Source organism: Scyliorhinus torazame, chromosome 15 (genome assembly GCF_047496885.1).
Source record: "Scyliorhinus torazame isolate Kashiwa2021f chromosome 15, sScyTor2.1, whole genome shotgun sequence".
Lineage (NCBI taxonomy): Eukaryota > Metazoa > Chordata > Chondrichthyes > Carcharhiniformes > Scyliorhinidae > Scyliorhinus > Scyliorhinus torazame.
In genome coordinates, this window is record NC_092721.1 from 89,913,604 (window position 1) to 89,939,374 (window position 25,771).

A 25,771-nucleotide genomic window follows, 5' to 3' on the forward strand; every position below is an offset into this window, starting at 1 on the left:
CCGTGTAACCCCAACTCTGGACACTAAGGGAAAATTTTGCATGGCCAATCCACCTAACTGCACATCTTTGGACTGTAGGAGGAAACCGGAGCACCCGGAGGAAACCCACGCAGGCATGGGGACAATGTACAACCTCCACACAGTCACCTAAGGCTGGAATCGAACTCCAGTCCCTGAAGCTGTGAGGTAGCAGTGCTAATCACTTACTTCTTGAGGAAGGCGTGGCCACAACACAGGGGGTCTAATATCCTACAATATCCGTGTTGAGAATTTTAACAGCTAATCCTCAAAAACTTGATACTTTTTCGACTACTGAGTGTCACATACCCCATCCACCGCCCAACCCTGACTTGGAGCCGAAGCAAATGATAGGTTTACTGGTATCTTGTCACGTCTATTAGTTTCAATAAGCCTATTTCTGCTGCAACCTGAAATGTGCGAAGAAGTCTTGTGTCTTGAGTAGGAGCACTCAGTCCCACGCAGACAGACCGAAATATATTTGTGAACAACAGGGAGCGCTTGTGTGTGGATAGCAACCATAACGAGCAGAGTTTTATCATTAGTCTTTCCAAATCTAGGGCAAGTCCACAACCACTAAAACAGAGAATTCAATCTGTGATCAATGTCATTGATGGGATGGATAGACGACAAAAAAAAATCCCTGATAAATGTGATGTGGTGTTTCGCTGTTTAAAAAGTTACTGCCCTGTTTGTTTCCAGTTTGGGATTGTAAAAGCCCTGCTTGCTCCTTCCATTTGTGCAATAATTGTATTTTTGTTTTGGTTCGTAACCCAAAGTGACAATTAAAGAGGTGAAAAGTGCAAATCACCGAATGGGAAAAGAAGAAGATTTTCACACCTATTCCCCATGTGAAAACCAGGGATGAAACATACCTAGTGCATTGAAGAGAAAAAGAAAGCACCAAGTGTTGTTATGCCGGTCCTCACCTTCTTTGCTGATGGAGACGTCAGCGGATTCAAGCAGCCCGCAGCATCAATTGGCTGCAAGTGCGTGTCACCATGTGCGTGGGTTGCAGCCTTTCATATAAAACTAACTGCCACCACACAGACTGTAGCTGCAAAATCTCCCACCTCGGCACTGCCAGCACACTCCGCGACCAAAACCCAGAATAACAGCACAAAGATTGAACAAATCTTCAGCACCCCCGCAAGTTCCGCGCCGCTGAACGAGTGATTTGAATGATTGGCAAAACGCCTGCATCCAGGCAACTTTCCCCAAAGCAGCAAAGTGAGCGGCATTTTGACCCGTTTAACACACGAGGGAGTTTTGGAATAATGACCCGTTACAGGTGGCCCTCTCTACCCTATTTAGCCAAGGGTTTTCAAAGATCATACAACTTATTTAACTCCAGCCTCCCCGAGTTACCCAAGCTGACTAACAGATCGACTTTCTTTCCCTGGAGTAACTTTACTGTGGACGATTGGGAGAGCTTTATGGACTCGGCAAAGTACGAGGCGGAATCCCAAAATGCAACCGTGAAAGCTTTGCTTATTGTGGCGTACTCGGTTATTATAGTGATCTCTTTGTTTGGAAATATCCTGGTGTGCCAGCTCGTAATAAAGAACAAACGGATGCATTCTGCCACCAGCCTGTTCATTGTTAATCTCGCCGTAGCGGATATCATGATCACTCTTCTTAACACTCCTTTTACACTGGTAAGACTTGAATTAATTATTAAGGGTGGTAAACTTATAAAACTTTATTCCTTGTATTCTTCATATGTACTGAAAACATTTAACCAAATCGGGAATGCAATGACGTGCATTTATATAGCGCCTATCAGAGTAAAACATCAAGACTCTGCTCAGGAGCGTTATCGGACAAAAAATGATGCCCAGCCATATCAAGAGACATTAGTTGACCCAAAGGTCGGCTAACTATGATGACTATACACTGCCATGGACACAAAATAGTAACTGAGGACAATAAACATAATAATGACATGCCATGGATTTTCTTATACTGAGATTTACGAGATACCTAGTCTGTGCAGTTGTCTGTTATTCACCAGTTTAACACAAAGGGCCCAAGCCACACGCAAACACCCCTGATAACACCAGGTATTGGCAACGTTCTAAAGCGTCCACTTATGTTCCTTACAGTATCTGAGGGTATACCCAACTCAACTGCATGTACATCTTGTGAAATACAATTGTTTTGTCCACCCAAGTCTGGACGTTTGCTGCTTTCGAAATTCACTTAAAACATTGAAGAGTTTAATAGGAACCTTTGGAAATTACTGTTTGTACCAGTCAGTCTGTTTTTGGACTACCTGAATAAAGCTTTAACTGTGCTTCTTGAACAAGTTATTTAAAACATTTGTACGTAACAAGCACATGCAAACATGGTTAGCCTTCCATTTTTAAACCTTTTCGACTTGATTTTGGCAAATTGACATGTTAACGAACAGCATGTGTAAATACAACTGGGCAACACATAGTAAATGCACTCAGTTTGACGTACGACATTGTCCCAAAATAGCTTCTAAATTGTGGTAATTCTGTTTTGCACAGGCATGGCAGCACATCTTTCAAGTTATCCTGCAAATATCATTGCTATAACTTTTCAACTGTATTGCCAAAATATAAAGCACAATTAAACAACCATTAACACACTACTAGGGCAGTTAATGAAACAATTCATTAGTCAAGTTTATTTTTCCTAACAGTAATTTAGATAAAAGGATAGATTTTTAACCTCTTTGCAGTTAAGGGGTACATTTTGTTCCCTGGTTATGTATGTGATTGCCCTCAGGACAGCACAATTTTACACAATTACAGCAAACAGACATAAATAATTTATGCATTTATTATATATGAAGCACTGTATGAATAATCTTCTGGTATTTTTGATTGACAGGTTCGGTTTGTTAACAGCACTTGGGTTTTCGGGCAGCTCATGTGTCACATCAGCCGCTTTGCTCAGTACTGTTCTTTGCACGTCTCCACTCTCACCTTGACAGCCATCGCCCTAGACAGGCATCAGGTAACTCATCAAATATGTATGAGGACACATGACAATGATCTATAATTCCCCCAATAAATGCTTAAAAAGTCGGTTGGTCTTTGAGAAAGAATGTGCTGTTTTCATGGTTATTCGGACGATATTAAAGCCTTCCTTAACAAACACCAGAAAATACAGTACAGAAGAGGTCCTTGACTATCGGTCTGCATCGACACATGAAAAACACCTGACCTATCTACCTAACCCCATTTTCCAGCACTTCATAGATTATCATAGAATTTACAGTGCAGAAGGTCTTACAGTGCAGATGGACTTGGTCCATAGCCTTGAATGTTATGACATGCCAAGTGCTCATCCAGGAACTTTCTAAAGGATGTGAGTCAACCCGTCTCCACCACCCTCCCAGGCAGTGAATTCCAGACCGTCACCACCTTCTGGGTAAAAATGTTTTTCCTCACCCCCCCCCAAACCTCCTGCTTCTCACCTTGAACTTGTATTCCCCTTCAAATAAGGGGAACAGCTGCTCCCTATCCACCTTGTCCATGACCCTCATAATCTTGTACCTCGATCAGGTCACCCCTCCATCTTCTCAGCTCAAGGAAAACAACCCAAGCCTATCTAACCTCTCTTCATAACTTAAATGTTCCATCCCAGGCAACATCCTGGTGAATCTTCTCTGCACCTCCTCCAGTGCAATCATATCCTTCCTATAATGTGGCGACCAGAACTGCACACAGTACTCCAGCTGTGGCCTCACCATAGTTCTATACAACTCCAACATGACTTCCCTGCTTTTGTAATCTATGCCTTGATTGACAAAGGCAAGTGTCCCATATGCCTTTTTCACTACCCTATTAACCTGCTCTTCCCGCCTTCAGAGATCTATGGACAAACACACCAAGGTCCCTTTGCTCTTTGGAACTTTCCATTGTCATGCCATTCATTGAATACTTCCTTGTCAAATTTATCATTCCAAAGTGTATCAGCTCACACTCTTCAGGGTTAAATTCTCATCTGCCCATTTGACCACCCTGTCTATATCTTCCTGTAACCCAAGACACTCAACCTCACTGTTAACCACCCAACCAATCTTTGTGTCATCCGCAATCTTCTGACCCTATCCCCCATATAGTCATCTATGTCATTAATATAAATGATGAATAATAGGGTACCTAGCACAGATTTCTGTGCGATGTCACTGGTCACTGGCTTCCAGTATTAAAGCAGCCACCTGTCATCATCCTCTGTCTCCAACAACTAAGCCAATTTTGAATCAAATTGCCCTGTATCCCATGTACATAAGTCTCCCATGTGGGACCTTTGCGGAAATCCACTTAATTACATTAATTGCATTGCCCTCATCTACACACCTAGTCACCTCCTCAAAAATGTCAATCAAATTTGTTAGGCCTAACCTCCCTCCGACATGCTGACTATCCCTGATCAATCCTTGCCTCTCCAAGTGGAGATAGATTCTCTCCTTCAGAATTTTCTCCAATAGTTTCTCTACCACTGATGTGAGACTCACTGGTCTGTAGTTCCTAGGCTTATCTCCGCAACACTTCTTAAACAGTGAATTTTCTCCAGTTTTCTGGCACCACCCCCATGGCTAGAGCGGAATTAAACATTTTGGACCGAGCCCCTGCAATCTCCTCTCTCACCTCCCAACGCAATCTGGAACACAGTTCATCCAGACCTGCAGACTTATTCACTTTTAAGCCTGCCAACACCTCCAAAACCTTGTCACACCCTATGTCCATTTGCTCAAGAACCTCAGTCTCTCTCCCAACAAGGACCAAATGTTAACATGGGCGAGTAAGTGTTTTCACATGTTAGCTTATGGTAAGTAAGTAAAGTTATTGTAGTCGCAGATGACCATAGGCTGCTTTCTCCCCTTTGAGGGGTGGTGGTGATTTAACCTGAGGATCACCACACCTCAAGCAAGGGACAAAGTTGAGAAGGCGGGCCTTGATGAATAACCTCAATCTGTATGGGAATTGAACCTGCATCATGCACCAGCTGTCCAGCCAACTGAGCTAAACCGGCTTATGGTATAGAATTAATATTGTTCTATAATAAAGTTCTTTAACTTAGCCCCCTGCCCCAACTAAAGTGAGAAATATTTAAGTAAGTGTTTGTTGAGGTCATTAAAGTAAAACAAAGCTTGATCAAGTTCCAGATCAAACACCTTTTGGATAGTCAGCAGGACGAATCTGTAAACATTCTGGAAATAGTTGACTCAAGCAACCGGGGAAGTCAATAACTGGTGTATTTCATAACCATAATGAAGATGGAAAAATTAGTGTCTCTCATGTTCAGTGACGCCCAGCGCAAACTGCAGGAACAGCACATCATCTTCCGATTAGGCATGTTTCAGCCCTCCGGACTTAACATTGAGTTCAACAACTTCAGACTGTGAACTCTCTCCTCCAACTTCACCCCAAATTTATTTCCATTTCTTCCATCAATCTGTTTTTCCCCTCACTGTTGTCCCCCCTTGCCCCACCCACTCCACTTGGACCATCTGTTCCCTGTTCCTAGTTGTCCTTTGACACATTCCTTCCCTTTGTTCTGCCATTAACACTAATCTCTTAGTGTGCCACTATCAAAACACTTGTTAGTCATTATCACCCCCATTTACATCCCTTTTGGCTTTCTGTCCATGGCATTTTTGTCAATCTCCACCTATTGCTGGCCCTCCAGCCAACCCCACTGCTCCACGTTCCCCCCTCCCAACAGTATAAATCTGACCCGGTTTCCTGTTCTCTCCAGCTTTGACAAAGAGTCATCCAGACTCAAAATGTTAGCTCCATTCTCTCTCCACAGATGCTGTTAGAACTGCTGAGACTGTCCAGTATTTTCTATTTTTGTCTCTGATTCCAGCATCCACAGTAATTTGCTTTTATATACAAAAGTTAGTTCTGTATTGATTGTTGCACAGTGTAACCTGCAAGTGGATAAACTTCTAAAATTCCTATTCCCAGTCAATTCCCAAGATGCTATAATTTGAGCAACTTCTTCTGTTGCTTTTGCAAATTGATGTCCAATTTAAAGCAACACAAAGATATTTACAAAAACCCGGCGTCAGGTCCAAACAAAGCAAAAAGGTATCCAATAAGGGTGGCATGGTGGCGCAGTGGTTAGCACTGCTGCCTCATGATGCTGAGGACCCAGGTCAGTCCTGGCCCCGGGTCACTGTCTGTGTGGAGTTTGCACATTCTCCCTGAGACTGCGTGGGCCTCACCCCCACACCCCAAAGATGTGCAGGGTGGGTGGATTGGCCATGTAAAATTGTCCCTTAATGGGAATTTTTTGAAAAGGTGTCCAATCCCTTAGGGCACGAGATCCCGCATCGTCTGTGGTTGACACCACTTGCAGAAGAACATCTGTGCAATTTTACATTAGAATCAGAGATGGGTAGCCCCAAACTATGACCAGAGATTAAGGCAGCATGGTAGCATAGTGGTTAGCACAGTTGCTTCCCAGCTCCAGGGTCCCATGTTTGATTCTCGGCTTGGCTCACTGTCTGTGTGGAGTCTGCACGTTCTCTGCGTGGGTTTCCTCTGGGTGCTCCGGTTTCCTCCCAAAGTCCAAAGATGTGCAGGTTTGGTGGATTGGCCATGCTAAATTGCCCTTAGTGACCAAAAAGGTTAGGTGGTTAGGTGGGGTTACTGGGTTACGGGGATAAAGTGGAGGCGTGGGGCTTAAGTAGGGTGCTCTTTCCAAGGGCCGGTATACACTCGATGGGCTGAATGGCCTCCTTCTGCACTGTAAATTCTATGATTTTGTTTTCTTAAATAATAATAAATAAATTCATTCAAACATTTCAAGGAGTTTTCTAACAGTACCGCATGATTGAATAGAATTTATTAGGCATATGATCTGAACCCCAGAATGCTCTTCCCACACTTCGCAACTGTAGAACAATCACTTATCCTCACTGCAGCCCGATTTCCCTCTCCCCCTCCGCCTTTGTGAACCATTGAACAGTTTGCATTTAATTACCAAGCGAAAGGCAAAGGGAAGCGGTCAGTATTTTCAACATTTTCATACTTGCAGAACCGAGACCTCAGTCAATGCCCACTGCCCAACAACCATTCCCGGCGCTGTTTATCTGCTCGGTGCTGAATGTTTAGATAAAAGCAAATTACTGCGGATGCTGGAATCTGAAACAAACACAGAAAATACTGGACAATCTCAGCAGGTCTGACAGCATCTGTGGAGAGAGAAGGGAGCTAATGTTTCGAATCTGGATGACTCTTTGTCAAATGAATATTCAGCACTGATGGACAGTTTCTCCTTTTAAATAGAAGCCGAGGTCTCGGAATATTCCTGGATTCACTTGGATCATGTGTAGTTTAAAAAAAAAACTTATTAGCTGTAAAATGTTCCATAATACACACCAGCAGACATTGACAACAGTGTTGTTTACCGCTTGTTCAGGCTCGTCACATTAAATTGTCCATTCATTCAACTGTTCCTGAATTCTCCGCTCGCTTCCCTTTTCTTGTGTTTTGGGTCGTTGTCTTTCTTCTTTTCCCTCGATATAATTTGGTCATTAAGTAATGTAAAATAAAGGCATGAAACATCACAACAAATCATTTGATGAATCAGTAAGAGGCAACTTTCTGTGGCGGGTTCTTTTGATTGATGTTAGCAGATTTTTGTTTTGTTTTAAGACTGCAAACATAGCGATACAGCAAGGAATGATTTCAGACTGGCTGTGGTGTCAGCTTCACCTCTGCAGAGCCCTGCGCACGCGCAGTTACAGTAACACTCGACATTGAAATCCACTCATATCTATTTTTTAACGACGCAGAAAGTCCAGATTGTGGCATATCCATTGGAAATTCCAGGGCGTGCTTTTTCTCGGAGTCAGATTGTGACCTGTAAATGATCTCACTTTGAAAAGCAAATTAAAAGTTCTGAATTATGGCATGTGCTACAGTATCTATCCGGAAAACCCACCCGCACTATTTTCGTGGAGGAACTAATTTAACCAGTGCTGAAATCTTCAGAAGAATACTAGAGAGGAATTGTAGACATAAATGTTTCTACGACTTGCTGTGAAAGTGAGATTAGAAACGGGTTGCAAGAGGTAAAGGGTGATTTGGGGGAAGTAGCCATGTTACATAATATATTGCATAAATCTTTTATTTATAATCGAAATTAATGCCTCTCTCTTGTGTAGGTTATCATGCACCCTTTGAAGCCACGAGTGCCACTGGCAAAGGGTGTCCTTTATATCATCATCATATGGATTATGGCCAGTTGTTTCTCTCTCCCACATGCTATCTATCAGAAGCTCTTCAAATTTGAATACAGGTAAATGTTCAGAGATTGATTCCTCGTTTAGCTTCTATATGCGGAATTTGGATAGATTATTCTGTTTTATTTCACCCAGGTCTCAGTGGAAGCTTTAACACTGCTCATAGACTATGAGACATGGCAAGTGTAGCATGCTGGGGAGGAGCAGTTGACTTTGGATTTATGGGGCTGAATTTTGCCAGACCTCCAGAGATGGGCTGGAAGATGGGAGGTTTCTAAACTCGCAACAGAGGTTTTTGTGAGGGAAGCCCAAGGCCTTTACATCACAATTGGATATTCAAAAAGGGGACCAGCATGCCAGGAGGACCTTGTGCTGAAATGTGGTGGAAGAGTAATTCAGCCTGTTTAATAGGCAATTATCTACTAGTTTATCGGGGATTTCAAATTTACAATGTGTGCAAGGGAACAACAGGGCTTCAAATTCTCACCAGGTTTAAGGAGACTGGATAAGTGGGAGGTCTGTGAGAGGCCCTGAAACTAACTGCAGCTATCTGCTATAGGCCTCATTCATTCAAACTTCGAGATCACTGGTGAGGAAGAGTATGAGAGAGAAAGAGAACAAAATCTACAGGTATTGGGACAGCAGCAATTGGAGGGTGAAGCATGAGCTTCCAAAGAGACATGGAGCAGAAGTGTGCAGAGGGGTATGTAATCAGTCACTTGTATAGGGATGTTAACCAGCAGAGAGGGCCTACTGTCAGAGGCTCAGCTTCCTGCAAAATGTCAGATTGGCAGTGTCCCCGAAGACGGTATCCCTCCAGGGAGGTCATGCTGGAGGAGAAGCCGAATCCTAAGAGAAGTGGTAGCCACTCAAAACCTGATACACTGAAAATCCCTATGGCACTAAATTGCTGTGGCTCAGGATCATTCTAGTGATCCTGTAAATTCTATGATAATCTATGATAATCCTCTAGAAATATGCCTGTGATTTCCCAGTCTGCAGCTTATTATTGCATCAAGATGGTCATCAATATTAACTTCAAGAGGGCCAGCCAGTACCTAGGCTTTCATAATGACCACACATTCAAGCTGAGAGAGCCATAGGGTTCAGAGAAATCGCTGTATCCCCCTTGTTATAGGGGGTCATTGTCTGCATTCATATGACTATCAAGGCTCCCTTCAGATCAGACAGTCTTCAACAAGAGGAAGGGCTTCCATTCACTCAGTGTACAACCGATTTGTAACCACTGCAAACACTTCCTTCAGGTGTGTGCAGAGTACCTGGGAAACAGTGACATACTGAGACCGTCCCAGGTGCCGGGTCTTTTCAGAATCCCAAGTGATCAGGGCTACTCACTGGAGACATTGGCAACTGACACCTTTAGAAACCCAAGCACTCAAGCACAAGAGGTACAAATCTTACTTTGGGATAACTCGAATGACCATCAAGAAGGCCATATGCCTTCTGAAGATGTAGTTCAGATGCCTGGATCAATCTAGTGGAGTCTTTCAGTATGCCCCAGCAAGAGTCTCTGTTGTCATAACGGTGTACTGTGTTCTACAAAAGCTGGCACGACAGAGGGAATTGACCATCAATAATAAGGGTATCCTGGAGATCAATGCCTCTTCCGAGGATGAGGATATGGAGGAGGACCTTTTTCATTCAGGCGAGCGAATGTCGATTATTTTCTTTATTCTTTCAACTCCGGGGGCCGGTGTAGACTCGATGGACCGAATGGCCTCCTTCTGCACTGTAAATTCTATGATCTATGATCTATAAGATGCTGACCGGGCGCTGAATGATGATGAACACCAAAGACTGCAGGCAAGACACTATGAGATACGCATAAGGCAGGCTTGCAACTCACTAATATGGACATGTTTCACAGGACCCTTACTGACGGATCCATGCAATCCAATAAAGCTACAGCCTCTGGAGCCCTGTTGCTGTTCTTGGCAGCCCTTAACATTTTCCTGTGCCCATTAAGACATTAGATAGCAGCATGGGGAGTGCATTGATTTCATGCAGTTTTATCCTTCACATATCAGTCCTTGAGGGAGCCAGGATACTTTCAAAGGCCCAACAGCCCATGCCAATGGAAGGCTTCCTCTTGTCTTGCAACAACCACATTAAATATGAAGCTAGTCTCAGTAATAGTAGCCATAAAACTATCGTTGATTGTTGTAAAACCCCACCTGGTTGACTCATGACCCTTCATGGAAGGAAATCTGCCGTTCTTACTTGGTATTGCGTAAAATGTGGATCTGAAATGGCCAGAAAGCCACTCAGTTTAACAGCAATTAGAGATGGAAAACAAATGTCAATGACATTCACAACCTATGAAAGAACTTTTAAAAATAAGCATGTAAGGCTGTAAGGTAAGCAATATGCACTGCATTCACCCTGGCAGATTGCATATGGTCATTTATCCACTTGTAGCATTGCCACTGGGTTGATTCAATGGCTGCTGACCTTCTTGTTTTGGCTGATGGCTGGGCTCCTCCACTGATTCCAGAGGAAGATGACATCCCACATTGCTTGATCAGCTTGAAGGAGAACCTGCAGTGAGGTATCTTTGAGCAATGGGTTCACCTTAGATTTTCCTTCCACCATTCCTCCTGTTGCTTTCTTCCTCAGGGCTTCAATATGTGCTGTCTTTATGGGTAAGTTGAATTGACGGAGTACTAGAAATCCTTTAAATTTGATGTCAGCACTTCCAGTAGGGGATCTCATACTTCCTGCAATGCCTGAGCGGACAGTGTCTCTGTCTCAGGCAGTTCCTGCAATGCCTGAGCGGACAGCCTCTCTGTCTCAGGCAGTTCCTGCAATGCCTGAGCGGACAGTGTCTCTGTCTCAGGCAGTTCCTGCAATGCCTGAGCGGACAGCCTCTCTGTCTCAGGCAGTTCCTGCAATGCCTGAGCGGACAGCCTCTCTGTCTCAGGCAGTTCCTGCAATGCCTGAGCGAACAGTGTCTCTGTCTCATGCAGTTCCTGCAATGCCTGAGCGGACAGCGTCTCTGTCTCAGGCAGTTCCTGCAATGCCTGAGAGAACAGCTTCACTGTCTCAGGCAGTTCCTGCAATGCCTGAGCGGACAGTGTCTCTGTCTCAGGCAGTTCCTACAATGCCTGAGCGGACAGCGTCTCTGTCTCAGGCAGTTCCTGCAATGCCTGAGCGGACAGCGTCTCTGTCTCAGGCAGTTCCTGCAATGCCCGAGCGGACAGCGTCTCTGTCTCAGGCAGTTCCTGCAATGCCTGAGTGGACAGCTTCTCTGTCTCAGGCAGTTCCTGCAATGCCTGAGTGGACAGCGTCTCTGTCTCAGGCAGTTCCTGCAATGCCTGAGCGGACAGCGTCTCTGTCTCAGGCTATTCCTGCAATGCCTGAGCGGACAGCGTCTCTGTCTCAGGCAGTTCCTGCAATGCCTGAGCGGACAGCTTCTCTGTCTCAGGCAGTTCCTGCAATGCCTGAGCGGACAGCGTCTCTGTCTCAGGCAGTTCCTGCAATGCCCGAGTGGACAGTGTCTCTGTCTCAGGCAGTTCCTGCAATGCCTGAGCGGACAGCGTCTCTGTCTCAGGCAGTTCCTGCAATGCCTGAGCGGACAGCGTCTCTGTCTCAGGCAGTTCCTGCAATGCCTGAGCGGACAGCGTCTCTGTCTCAGGCAGTTCCTGCAATGCCTGAGCGGACATCTTCTCTGTCTCAGGCTGTCCCTGCAATGCCTGAGCGGACAGCGTCTCTGTCTCAGGCAGTTCCTGCAATGCCAGGTCCTGCAATGCCTGAGTGGACAGCGTCTCTGTCTCAGGCAGTTCCTGCAATGCCTGAGTGGACAGCGTCTCTGTCTCAGGCAGTTCCTGCAATGCCTGAGAGAACAGCTTCTCTGTCTCAGGCAGTTCCTGCAATGCCTGAGCGGACAGTGTCTCTGTCTCATGCAGTTCCTGCAATGCCTGAGCGGACAGCGTCTCTGTCTCAGGCAGTTCCTGCAATGCCTGAGCGGACAGCGTCTCTGTCTCAGGCAGTTCCTGCAATGCCTGAGCGGACAGCTTCTCTGTCTCAGGCAGTTCCTGCAATGTCTGAGCGGACAGTGTCTCTGTCTCAGGCAGTTCCCGCAATGTCTGAGCGGACAGCGTCTCTGTCTCAGGCAGTTCCTGCAATGCCTGAGCGGACAGCTTCTCTGTCTCAGTCTATTCCTGCAATGCCTGAGAGAACATCTTCTCTGTCTCAGGCAGTTCCTGCAATGCCTGAGAGAACATCTTCTCTGTCTCAGGCAGTTCCTGCAATGCCTGAGCGGACAGCTTCTCTGTCTCATGCAGTTCCTGCAATGCCTGAGCGGACAGCGTCTCTGTCTCAGGCAGTTCCTGCAATGCCTGAGCGGACAGCTTCTCTGTCTCAGTCTATTCCTGCAATGTCTGAGCGGACAGCGTCTCTGTCTCAGGCAGTTCCTGCAATGCCTGAGAGAACATCTTCTCTGTCTCAGGCAGTTCCTACAATGCCTGAGCGGACAGCGTCTCTGTCTCAGGCAGTTCCTGCAATGCCTGAGAGAACATCTTCTCTGTCTCAGGCAGTTCCTGCAATGCCTGAGAGAACATCTTCTCTGTCTCAGGCAGTTCCTGCAATGCCTGAGCGGACAGCTTCTCTGTCTCATGCAGTTCCTGCAATGCCTGAGCGGACAGCGTCTCTGTCTCATGCAGTTCCTGCAATGCCTGAGCGGACAGCTTCTCTGTCTCAGGCAGTTCCTGCAATGCCTGAGCGGACAGCGTCTCTGTCTCAGGCAGTTCCTGCAATGCCTGAGCAGACAGCGTCTCTGTCTCAGGCAGTTCCTGCAATGCCTGAGCGGACAGCGTCTCTGTCTCAGGCAGTTCCTGCAATGCCAGTTCCTGCAATGCCTGAGCGGACAGCGTCTCTGTCTCAGGCAGTACCTGCAATGCCCGAGTGGACAGCTTCTCTGTCTCAGGCAGTTCCTGCAATGCCTGAGCGGACAGCGTCTCTGTCTCATGCAGTTCCTGCAATGCCTGAGCGGACAGCTTCTCTGTCTCAGGCAGTTCCTGCAATGCCTGAGCGGACAGCGTCTCTGTCTCAGGCAGTTCCTGCAATGCCTGAGCGGACAGCGTCTCTGTCTCAGGCAGTTCCTGCAATGCCTGAGCGGACAGCGTCTCTGTCTCAGGCAGTTCCTGCAATGCCAGGTCCTGCAATGCCTGAGTGGACAGCGTCTCTGTCTCAGGCAGTTCCTGCAATGCCTGAGCGGACAGCTTCTCTGTCTCAGGCAGTTCCTGCAATGCCTGAGCGGACAGCGTCTCTGTCTTAGGCAGTTCCTGCAATGCCTGAGAGAACAGCTTCTCTGTCTCAGGAAGTTCCTGCAATGCCTGAGTGGACAACTTCTCTGTCTCAGGCAGTTCCTGCAATGCCTGAGCGGACAGCGTCTCTGTCTCAGGCAGTTCCTGCAATGCCAGGTCCTGCAATGCCTGAGTGGACAGCGTCTCTGTCTCAGGCAGTTCCTGCAATGCCTGAGCGGACAGCTTCTCTGTCTCAGGCAGTTCCTGCAATGGCTGAGCGGACAGCGTCTCTGTCTTAGGCAGTTCCTGCAATGCCTGAGAGAACAGCTTCTCTGTCTCAGGAAGTTCCTGCAATGCCTGAGTGGACAACTTCTCTGTCTCAGGCAGTTCCTGCAATGCCTGAGCGGACAGCGTCTCTGTCTCAGGCTGTCCCTGCAATGCCTGAGCGGACAGCTTCTCTGTCTCAGGCAGTTCCTGCAATGCCTGAGCGGACAGCTTCTCTGTCTCAGTCTATTCCTGCAATGTCTGAGCGGACAGCGTCTCTGTCTCAGGCAGTTCCTGCAATGCCTGAGCGGACAGCGTCTCTGTCTCAGGCAGTTCCTGCAATGCCTGAGAGACCAGCTTCTCTGTCTCAGGCAGTTCCTGCAATGCCTGAGTGGACAGCGTCTCTGTCTCAGGCAGTTCCTGCAATGCCTGAGAGACCAGCTTCTCTGTCTCAGGCAGTTCCTGCAATGCCTGAGTGGACAGCGTCTCTGTCTCAGGCAGTTCCTGCAATGTCTGAGCGGACAGCGTCTCTGTCTCAGGCAGTTCCTGCAATGCCTGAGTGGACAGCGTCTCTGTCTCAGACTGTCCCTTTAATGCCTGAGCGGACAGCTTCTCTGTCTCAGTCTATTCCTGCAATGCCTGAGCGGACAGCGTCTCTGTCTCAGGCAGTTCCTGCAATGCCTGAGCGGACAGCGTCTCTGTCTCATGCAGTTCCTGCAATGCCTGAGCGGACATCTTCTCTGTCTCAGGCTGTCCCTGCAATGCCTGAGCGGACAGTGTCTCTGTCTCAGGCAGTTCCTGCAATGCCTGAGCGGACAGCGTCTCTGTCTCAGGCAGTTCCTGCAATGCCTGAGCGGACAGCGTCTCTGTCTCAGGCAGTTCCTGCAATGCCTGAGCGGACAGCTTCTCTGTCTCAGGCAGTTCCTGCAATGCCTGAGCGGACAGCGTCTCTGTCTCATGCAGTTCCTGCAATGCCTGAGCGGACAGTGTCTCTGTCTCAGGCAGTTCCTGCAATGCCTGAGCGGACAGCTTCTCAGTCTCAGGCAGTTCCTGCAATGCCTGAGCGGACAGCTTCTCTGTCTCAGGCAGTTCCTGCAATGCCTGAGCGGACAGCTTCTCTGTCTCAGGCAGTTCCTGCAATGCCTGAGCGGACAGCGTCTCTGTCTCATGCAGTTCCTGCAATGCCTGAGCGGACAGTGTCTCTGTCTCAGGCAGTTCCTGCAATGCCTGAGTGGACAGCGTCTCTGTCTCAGACTGTCCCTTTAATGCCTGAGCGGACAGCTTCTCTGTCTCAGTCTATTCCTGCAATGCCTGAGCGGACAGCGTCTCTGTCTCAGGCAGTTCCTGCAATGCCTGAGTGGACAGCGTCTCTGTCTCAGACTGTCCCTTTAATGCCTGAGCGGACAGCTTCTCTGTCTCAGTCTATTCCTGCAATGCCTGAGCGGACAGCTTCACTGTCTCAGGCAGTTCCTGCAATGCCTGAGAGAACAGCGTCTCTGTCTCAGGCAGTTCCTGCAATGCCTGAGCGGACAGCGTCTCTGTCTCAGGCAGTTCCTGCAATGCCTGAGCGGACAGCGTCTCTGTCTCAGGCAGTTCCTGCAATGCCTGAGCGGACAGCTTCTCTGTCTCAGTCTATTCCTGCAATGCCTGAGCGGACAGCTTCACTGTCTCAGGCAGTTCCTGCAATGCCTGAGAGAACAGCGTCTCTGTCTCAGGCAGTTCCTGCAATGCCTGAGCGGACAGCGTCTCTGTCTCAGGCAGTTCCTGCAATGCCTGAGCGGACAGCGTCTTTGTCTCATGCAGTTCCTGCAATGCCTGAGCGGACATCTTCTCTGTCTCAGGCTGTCCCTGCAATGCCTGAGCGGACAGCGTCTCTGTCTCATGCAGTTCCTGCAATGCCTGAGCGGACAGCGTCTCTGTCTCATGCAGTTCCTGCAATGCCTGAGCGGACAGTGTCTCTGTCTCATGCAGTTCCTGCAATGCCTGAGCGGACAGTGTCTCTGTCTCAGGCATTTCCTGCAATGTCTGAGAGAACAGCGTCTCTGTCTCAGGCAGTTCCTGCAATGCCTGAGAGAACAGCGTCTCTGTCTCAGGCAGTTCCTGCAATGCCTGAGAGAACAGCGTCTCTGTCTCATGCAGTTCCTGCAATGCCAGTTCCTGCAATGCCTGAGCGGACAGCGTCTCTGTCTCATGCAGTTCCTGCAATGCCTGAGCGGACAGCTTCTCTGTCTCAGGCTGTTCCTGCAATGCCTGAGCGGACAGCTTCTCTGTCTCAGGCTGTTCCTGCAATGCCTGAGTGGACAGCGTCTCTGTCTCAGGCAGTTCCTGCAATGCCTGAGCGGACAGCGTCTCTGTCTCAGGCAGTTCCTGCAATGTCTGAGCGGACAGCGTCTCTGTCTCAGGCAGTTCCTGCAATGCCTGAGTGGACAGCGTCTCTGTCTCAGACTGTCCCTTTAATGCCTGAGCGGACAGCTTCTCTGTCTCAGTCTATTCCTGCAATGCCTGAGCGGACAGCGTCTCTGTCTCAGGCTGTCCCTGCAATGCCTGAGCGGACAGCTTCTCTGTCTCAGGCAGTTCCTGCAATGCCTGAGCGGACAGCGTCTCTGTCTCAGGCAGTTCCTGCAATGCCTGAGCGGACAGTGTCTCTGTCTCAGGCAGTTCCTGCAATGTCTGAGCGGACAGTGTCTCTGTCTCAGGCAGTTCCTGCAATGCCTGAGTAGACAGCGTCTCTGTCTCAGGCAGTTCCTGCAATGCCTGAGCGGACAGTGTCTCTGTCTCAGGCAGTTCCTGCAATGCCTGAGCGGACAGCGTCTCTGTCTCAGGCAGTTCCTGCAATGCCTGAGTGGACAACTTCTCTGTCTCAGGCAGTTCCTGCAATGCCTGAGCGGACAGCGTCTCTGTCTCAGGCAGTTCCTGCAATGCCAGGTCCTGCAATGCCTGAGTGGACAGCGTCTCTGTCTCAGGCAGTTCCTGCAATGCCTGAGCGGACAGCTTCTCTGTCTCAGGCAGTTCCTGCAATGCCTGAGCGGACAGCGTCTCTGTCTCAGGCTGTCCCTGCAATGCCTGAGCGGACAGCTTCTCTGTCTCAGGCAGTTCCTGCAATGCCTGAGCGGACAGCTTCTCTGTCTCAGTCTATTCCTGCAATGTCTGAGCGGACAGCGTCTCTGTCTCAGGCAGTTCCTGCAATGCCTGAGCGGACAGCGTCTCTGTCTCAGGCAGTTCCTGCAATGCCTGAGAGACCAGCTTCTCTGTCTCAGGCAGTTCCTGCAATGCCTGAGTGGACAGCGTCTCTGTCTCAGGCAGTTCCTGCAATGCCTGAGAGACCAGCTTCTCTGTCTCAGGCAGTTCCTGCAATGCCTGAGTGGACAGCGTCTCTGTCTCAGGCAGTTCCTGCAATGTCTGAGCGGACAGCGTCTCTGTCTCAGGCAGTTCCTGCAATGCCTGAGTGGACAGCGTCTCTGTCTCAGACTGTCCCTTTAATGCCTGAGCGGACAGCGTCTCTGTCTTAGGCAGTTCCTGCAATGCCTGAGAGAACAGCTTCTCTGTCTCAGGAAGTTCCTGCAATGCCTGAGTGGACAACTTCTCTGTCTCAGGCAGTTCCTGCAATGCCTGAGCGGACAGCGTCTCTGTCTCAGGCTGTCCCTGCAATGCCTGAGCGGACAGCTTCTCTGTCTCAGGCAGTTCCTGCAATGCCTGAGCGGACAGCTTCTCTGTCTCAGTCTATTCCTGCAATGTCTGAGCGGACAGCGTCTCTGTCTCAGGCAGTTCCTGCAATGCCTGAGCGGACAGCGTCTCTGTCTCAGGCAGTTCCTGCAATGCCTGAGAGACCAGCTTCTCTGTCTCAGGCAGTTCCTGCAATGCCTGAGTGGACAGCGTCTCTGTCTCAGGCAGTTCCTGCAATGCCTGAGAGACCAGCTTCTCTGTCTCAGGCAGTTCCTGCAATGCCTGAGTGGACAGCGTCTCTGTCTCAGGCAGTTCCTGCAATGTCTGAGCGGACAGCGTCTCTGTCTCAGGCAGTTCCTGCAATGCCTGAGTGGACAGCGTCTCTGTCTCAGACTGTCCCTTTAATGCCTGAGCGGACAGCTTCTCTGTCTCAGTCTATTCCTGCAATGCCTGAGCGGACAGCGTCTCTGTCTCAGGCAGTTCCTGCAATGCCTGAGCGGACAGCGTCTCTGTCTCATGCAGTTCCTGCAATGCCTGAGCGGACATCTTCTCTGTCTCAGGCTGTCCCTGCAATGCCTGAGCGGACAGTGTCTCTGTCTCAGGCAGTTCCTGCAATGCCTGAGCGGACAGCGTCTCTGTCTCAGGCAGTTCCTGCAATGCCTGAGCGGACAGCGTCTCTGTCTCAGGCAGTTCCTGCAATGCCTGAGCGGACAGCTTCTCTGTCTCAGGCAGTTCCTGCAATGCCTGAGCGGACAGCGTCTCTGTCTCATGCAGTTCCTGCAATGCCTGAGCGGACAGTGTCTCTGTCTCAGGCAGTTCCTGCAATGCCTGAGCGGACAGCTTCTCTGTCTCAGGCAGTTCCTGCAATGCCTGAGCGGACAGCTTCTCTGTCTCAGGCAGTTCCTGCAATGCCTGAGCGGACAGCTTCTCTGTCTCAGGCAGTTCCTGCAATGCCTGAGCGGACAGCGTCTCTGTCTCATCCAGTTCCTGCAATGCCTGAGCGGACAGTGTCTCTGTCTCAGGCAGTTCCTGCAATGCCTGAGTGGACAGCGTCTCTGTCTCAGACTGTCCCTTTAATGCCTGAGCGGACAGCTTCTCTGTCTCAGTCTATTCCTGCAATGCCTGAGCGGACAGCGTCTCTGTCTCAGGCAGTTCCTGCAATGCCTGAGTGGACAGCGTCTCTGTCTCAGACTGTCCCTTTAATGCCTGAGCGGACAGCTTCTCTGTCTCAGTCTATTCCTGCAATGCCTGAGCGGACAGCTTCACTGTCTCAGGCAGTTCCTGCAATGCCTGAGAGAACAGCGTCTCTGTCTCAGGCAGTTCCTGCAATGCCTGAGCGGACAGCGTCTCTGTCTCAGGCAGTTCCTGCAATGCCTGAGCGGACAGCGTCTCTGTCTCAGGCAGTTCCTGCAATGCCTGAGCGGACAGCTTCTCTGTCTCAGTCTATTCCTGCAATGCCTGAGCGGACAGCTTCACTGTCTCAGGCAGTTCCTGCAATGCCTGAGAGAACAGCGTCTCTGTCTCAGGCAGTTCCTGCAATGCCTGAGCGGACAGCGTCTCTGTCTCAGGCAGTTCCTGCAATGCCTGAGCGGACAGCGTCTTTGTCTCATGCAGTTCCTGCAATGCCTGAGCGGACATCTTCTCTGTCTCAGGCTGTCCCTGCAATGCCTGAGCGGACAGCGTCTCTGTCTCATGCAGTTCCTGCAATGCCTGAGCGGACAGCGTCTCTGTCTCATGCAGTTCCTGCAATGCCTGAGCGGACAGTGTCTCTGTCTCATGCAGTTCCTGCAATGCCTGAGCGGACAGTGTCTCTGTCTCAGGCAGTTCCTGCAATGTCTGAGAGAACAGCGTCTCTGTCTCAGGCAGTTCCTGCAATGCCTGAGAGAACAGCGTCTCTGTCTCAGGCAGTTCCTGCAATGCCTGAGAGAACAGCGTCTCTGTCTCATGCAGTTCCTGCAATGCCAGTTCCTGCAATGCCTGAGCGGACAGCGTCTCTGTCTCATGCAGTTCCTGCAATGCCTGAGCGGACAGCTTCTCTGTCTCAGGCTGTTCCTGCAATGCCTGAGCGGACAGCTTCTCTGTCTCAGGCTGTTCCTGCAATGCCTGAGTGGACAGCGTCTCTGTCTCAGGCAGTTCCTGCAATGCCTGAGCGGACAGCGTCTCTGTCTCAGGCAGTTCCTGCAATGTCTGAGCGGACAGCGTCTCTGTCTCAGGCAGTTCCTGCAATGCCTGAGTGGACAGCGTCTCTGTCTCAGACTGTCCCTTTAATGCCTGAGCGGACAGCTTCTCTGTCTCAGTCTATTCCTGCAATGCCTGAGCGGACAGCGTCTCTGTCTCAGGCTGTCCCTGCAATGCCTGAGCGGACAGCTTCTCTGTCTCAGGCAGTTCCTGCAATGCCTGAGCGGACAGCGTCTCTGTCTCAGGCAGTTCCTGCAATGCCTGAGCGGACAGTGTCTCTGTCTCAGGCAGTTCCTGCAATGTCTGAGCGGACAGTGTCTCTGTCTCAGGCAGTTCCTGCAATGCCTGAGTAGACAGCGTCTCTGTCTCAGGCAGTTCCTGCAATGCCTGAGCGGACAGTGTCTCTGTCTCAGGCAGTTCCTGCAATGCCTGAGCGGACAGCGTCTCTGTCTCAGGCAGTTCCTGCAATGCCTGAGTGGACAGCTTCACTGTCTCAGGCAGTTCCTGCAATGCCTGAGAGAACAGCGTCTCTGTCTCAGGCAGTTCCTGCAATGCCTGAGCGGACAGCGTCTCTGTCTCAGGCAGTTCCTGCAATGCCTGAGCGGACAGCGTCTTTGTCTCATGCAGTTCCTGCAATGCCTGAGCGGACATCTTCTCTGTCTCAGGCTGTCCCTGCAATGCCTGAGCGGACAGCGTCTCTGTCTCATGCAGTTCCTGCAATGCCTGAGCGGACAGCGTCTCTGTCTCATGCAGTTCCTGCAATGCCTGAGCGGACAGTGTCTCTGTCTCATGCAGTTCCTGCAATGCCTGAGCGGACAGCTTCTCTGTCTCAGGCAGTTCCTGCAATGCCAGTTCCTGCAATGCCTGAGCGGACAGCGTCTCTGTCTCATGCAGTTCCTGCAATGCCTGAGCGGACAGTGTCTCTGTCTCAGGCAGTTCCTGCAATGTCTGAGAGAACAGCGTCTCTGTCTCAGGCAGTTCCTGCAATGCCTGAGAGAACAGCGTCTCTGTCTCAGGCAGTTCCTGCAATGCCTGAGAGAACAGCGTCTCTGTCTCATGCAGTTCCTGCAATGCCAGTTCCTGCAATGCCTGAGCGGACAGCGTCTCTGTCTCATGCAGTTCCTGCAATGCCTGAGCGGACAGCTTCTCTGTCTCAGGCTGTTCCTGCAATGCCTGAGCGGACAGCTTCTCTGTCTCAGGCTGTTCCTGCAATGCCTGAGTGGACAGCGTCTCTGTCTCAGGCAGTTCCTGCAATGCCTGAGCGGACAGCGTCTCTGTCTCAGGCAGTTCCTGCAATGTCTGAGCGGACAGCGTCTCTGTCTCAGGCAGTTCCTGCAATGCCTGAGTGGACAGCGTCTCTGTCTCAGACTGTCCCTTTAATGCCTGAGCGGACAGCTTCTCTGTCTCAGTCTATTCCTGCAATGCCTGAGCGGACAGCGTCTCTGTCTCAGGCTGTCCCTGCAATGCCTGAGCGGACAGCTTCTCTGTCTCAGGCAGTTCCTGCAATGCCTGAGCGGACAGCGTCTCTGTCTCAGGCAGTTCCTGCAATGCCTGAGCGGACAGTGTCTCTGTCTCAGGCAGTTCCTGCAATGTCTGAGCGGACAGTGTCTCTGTCTCAGGCAGTTCCTGCAATGCCTGAGTAGACAGCGTCTCTGTCTCAGGCAGTTCCTGCAATGCCTGAGCGGACAGCGTCTCTGTCTCAGGCAGTTCCTGCAATGCCTGAGCGGACAGTGTCTCTGTCTCAGGCAGTTCCTGCAATGTCTGAGCGGACAGCGTCTCTGTCTCAGGCAGTTCCTGCAATGCCTGAGAGAACAGCTTCTCTGTCTCAGGCAGTTCCTGCAATGCCTGAGCGGACAGCGTCTCTGTCTCATGCAGTTCCTGCAATGCCTGAGCGGACATCTTCTCTGTCTCACGCTGTCCCTGCAATGCCTGAGCGGACAGCGTCTCTGTCTCAGGCAGTTCCTGCAATGCCTGAGCGGACAGCTTCTCTGTCTCAGGCTGTCCCTGCAATGCCTGAGCGGACAGCGTCTCTGTCTCAGGCAGTTCCTGCAATGCCTGAGCGGACAGTGTCTCTGTCTCAGGCAGTTCCTGCAATGCCTGAGAGAACAGCGTCTCTGTCTCAGGCAGTTCCTGCAATGCCTGAGAGAACAGCTTCTCTGTCTCAGGCAGTTCCTGCAATGCCTGAGAGAACAGCTTCTCTGTCTCAGGCATTTCCTGCAATGCCCGAGAGACAGCTTCTCTGTCTCAGGCAGTTAATTAGCTAACTCGAATTGAATCACGGACTCCAGCACACATCTGACCCCCCTGCTCGGGTGGCAACCGCCTTGGTTTCAGAGATGAATTGCCATGATTAGTCAAAAAATAGTATTATTGTTTTATCTTGCCAGTGTCAAGACTAGAGTAGGAAAATGTGATAGACATTGTTCTCTTTTATCTAGCAGTTATTAGGTTTCTATGAAGCAAAGGTTTAAATGCCTTAAACTTTGCATTTTCGTGGTCCCCATTTTAAATAAGGCATTAAACCAAGGCCCTTTCTCTGATGATTGTAAAATATCCCACAGTACTATTTGAAGAAGTGTTCACCCAGTGTCCTTGTAATACCATACGTCTGCCAGCATAGTATAAATGGATTATCTGATCATCTGCTGCTATTGGTGAAATCTTGTGGGCCACAAATTGACTGCTGTGTTTCCCCGCATGAAAAGAATGACCGTAAAGTACTTCATTGGCTGTAAAGGTTTGAAGAATTACCAGATACTATATGAAATGCTAGATCTCTCCATTTTTATTTCATTTAATGAATGATTAACTTTAAAGTCTTCAAAAAGGTACCAGAATTTATGCATAATATCCTCTGACAACTGCTGTTTTTAATGTTAACACTAAACATGCCCAACATGTACCATAGTAGTTCAGACATGGTGAATTACATTTTTTTGAATGTAAAATTACAGTCAAATGAATTCATCTATTCAACTGAATTATCTTCGTCCACCAAAGACTGTTAGAACTACATGTAAAAATTCTCGTAATAAGTTCTGCTCCTAAGAATTTGTCCACAAAATCAAAGTCAGTACTCATAACCAAGTCATTCATTTCTGGTTATCATGGAAAATGGAAGGAATAATCCAACCGAATATTCAAAACAGCACTAAAAGTTCTGCAGTATTGACTTACTTTGGTGTTATCAATCATTGATGACATTATGTCTTTTATTTTACATTGCAGCAAAGAAATGATTCGGAGTTTGTGTGTCCCAAACTTCCCAGAGCCAGCAGACCTCTTCTGGAAGTATTTGGACTTGGCTACATTTATCATGTTGTATGTAGTTCCCCTTTTAATCATCACTGTCACATATACCACAGTTGCCAAGAAGTTGTGGCTTCGCAATGCAATTGGGGATGTGACAACAGAACAGTATTTTGCACACCGACGGAAAAAGAAAAAGACAATTAAAATGCTAATGCTAGTTGTGGTAGTATTTGCTGTCTGTTGGTTTCCTCTGAACTGTTATGTTGTCCTTATTTCGAGTCACATCATTCACACCAACAATGCTCTCTATTTTGCTTTCCACTGGTTTGCCATGAGCAGTACCTGCTATAACCCCTTTATCTATTGCTGGTTGAATGAAAGTTTTCGCTCAGAACTTAAATCTCTCTTGAAGATATTCAGAAAAGAACATGGAGTACAGGAACACATCCTCCCCTCCACAGCCCCTTCTTACAGGCTAGCCTGGCCTGAACAGAGTAACTTCAAGAGGGGACAAGATCCTCAAAGTCTGCGCTCCAACAGCAACATCCAGTCAGGAAAGACAGATATTTCATCAGTTGAGCCAATAGTTGCTGCGAGCTAGAACAGAGTTCTGCCATTTTCTTTTTTTTAAATTTAGAGTACCCAATTTCTTTTCTAAATAAGGGGCAATTTAGTGTGGCCAATTGACCTATCCTGCGCATCTTTTCAGGTTGTAGGGGAGAGACCAACGTAGACATGGGGAGAATGTGGAAACTCCACATGGACAGTGACCCGGGGCCGGGATCGAACCAGGGTCCACGGTGCCATGAGGCAGCAGTGCTAAGCCATTTTCTAATATCATGTTACACCAAATAGTAAAGGTTTGGATTTTACTGTTATAACTACTGCCAAAACTGTCAATTTTTGACATTATTGTTTTGCACAACTGATGACAACTTCTGGTATCCACACATGCGCAGTTACGCTTGAAAATCCAGATATTGTCGTCACCGCTTCCCTGCCACTCCACAGGATGAACTTAAGAGTCCTCACAGGTGGAATTCACTGAATTGTGATGAAGCTCTGCTTTTTACACTATTGTTCTTGCTGTAAAAAAAACCTTGAAAATTACACCACGTTGAATGAAATGTAACTGGGTTTTTAACAGCATGATTATGAATAGCCTCTCATAATAATAATAATAATCGCTTATTGTCACAAGTCGGCTTCAAATGAAGTTACTGTGAAAAGCCCCGAGTCACCACGTTCCAGCGCCTGTTCGGAGAGGCTGGTACGGGAATTGAACCCGCGCTGCTGGCCTTGTTCTGCATTACAAGCCAGATGTTTAGCCCACTGTAAACTAATTTTATATTTGAGGAATATTTAATTTATCCATTCCTTGGTAAAACATTCATAGATTTTTAAGTTTATGATATTTAGTTTCTATCTTTGGTCCCTGCATATGTTTCTTGATTTTGCTTTTTGTAAAATTATAAAAAGTAAATGATAAGTTGGTATTCCCTGATTGGCTGTCAGTAAATATATTTCAATGTGATCGGCTGTTTAACGTGCTTGGTGACATCACTGCTACTGGATGCCAGCTTCCCTAAAGCTGACATCAAAATGAAATTATCAGCAAAAGAGTTCACCAAAGCTTTGTGCAAAGTTTCATCTGAGGACAGTAGTGTGCCATTGATCACAAAATCTGGGCCATTGCTTTAGATTTAAAAAGCTGTTCCATCACAGTGCCGTTGTACAGAATTTTTCACCCCACACTTGAGGATAGTATATTTTATCTATTGTTATAAACAACAAAATAAATACATTACTCCAAACATTCATAATCAATAATATAAAATTAATTGGTTTCATTGGTCGGTTAGGACAATGACCTTCATTGAAAATTGTGTATACCAGTTGAAGACATTAATTGTTGTGATGCCTTTAATAATTTAACATGTTGCTGACATATATGAAGCTTGCCCATTTAGTAAAGAATGGTAGGGCTGCTAAAAACCGTGGAACAGTCGGCATCTTAAATATCAGTATATGAGTATTCAGAAGAATTAAACTGATTGATAGATGTGGGTTAAATATAATTAAAAACAATAAGCTGAAAGAGATCATAATTAAAAGTGGCTTCTAATAGAGCCTTGCCAGGGTAAAAGGTAGCGATGGTAAAGCATCTAAATTAAATTATTAATGATATGCAAGGTATTGTGCAGTCTGAAGTTTTGAATAGGTCATTCAGTGTTATAGAGTAGATGTTACAAAATTGTGGTTTCATTGTAAATCCCCGAGTATCAGGAGCATGTATCAAGAATTCAGGCACATATGTCAACAGGCCACACTGAATTTTCCATCGATTAATTTAAATGCTTTGAAAATTCAATGAGGCTGATTGACCTCTATGCTTGGATTCCTGATTTGTGCTCTGATGCACAAAGTTTGAGCTGGAATTGCAAATTTGTAGAATCCACCCACACAAGCTTCAGCAATGATATTTGATTCATTCTTGATTACTGAAGCCAAACTCCAAGAGGCTTACTCAATTTTTAAATGTATTAATGTATAATGCAAAATTCTTTGTGGACTTATTTCCCACAGCTATTTTATTAACTTATGAAACTGTAAATATCTATTGTACCAGCTACACCTTCTGATCTCAGGCACGTATCAAAGAAGGGTAAATGCTATCAATCAATTACTGGGATGTTTTATTTTGATTCACTGCTGATGACAGTGGACGCACATCCAAAGACCAATTATCAGCCAGTCTGAAAAATGTGCAGGTCAGCATGATAACACCTACACCCCTAGATAATGTGAACAATCTTCAAAATTGTTGCCCCTTAATTATGTTTTAATGTGTTAATTCATTGTTTAAGTTTTCCCTTGTATTGTACTATGGCTCTTT

The 25,771-nt window shown here is 47.9% G+C and overlaps 1 protein-coding gene across 1 annotated transcript; it reads left to right on the forward strand.

Moving 5' to 3' along the window:
• Positions 1–1,092: 1,092 nt before the first annotated feature.
• On the forward strand, positions 1,093–25,771 carry LOC140391681 (G-protein coupled receptor 83-like). The gene is made up of 4 exons (XM_072476420.1): positions 1,093–1,676; positions 2,881–3,006; positions 8,177–8,310; positions 22,852–25,771. Exons 1-4 carry the CDS (start codon positions 1,200–1,202, stop codon positions 23,474–23,476), a joined length of 1,362 nt encoding a protein of 453 aa, XP_072332521.1. The 5' UTR covers positions 1,093–1,199; the 3' UTR covers positions 23,477–25,771.

Bases quoted from the DNA above. Each gene is read 5' to 3' on its own strand.
- LOC140391681 (XM_072476420.1), top strand. From the start codon at position 1,200: ATGATTGGCAAAACGCCTGCATCCAGGCAACTTTCCCCAAAGCAGCAA. The intron at 3,007-8,176 runs GTAACTCATCAA...TCTCTTGTGTAG, and splicing joins TCGCCCTAGACAGGCATCAG to GTTATCATGCACCCTTTGAA. The intron at 8,311-22,851 runs GTAAATGTTCAG...TTTACATTGCAG, and splicing joins CTCTTCAAATTTGAATACAG to CAAAGAAATGATTCGGAGTT.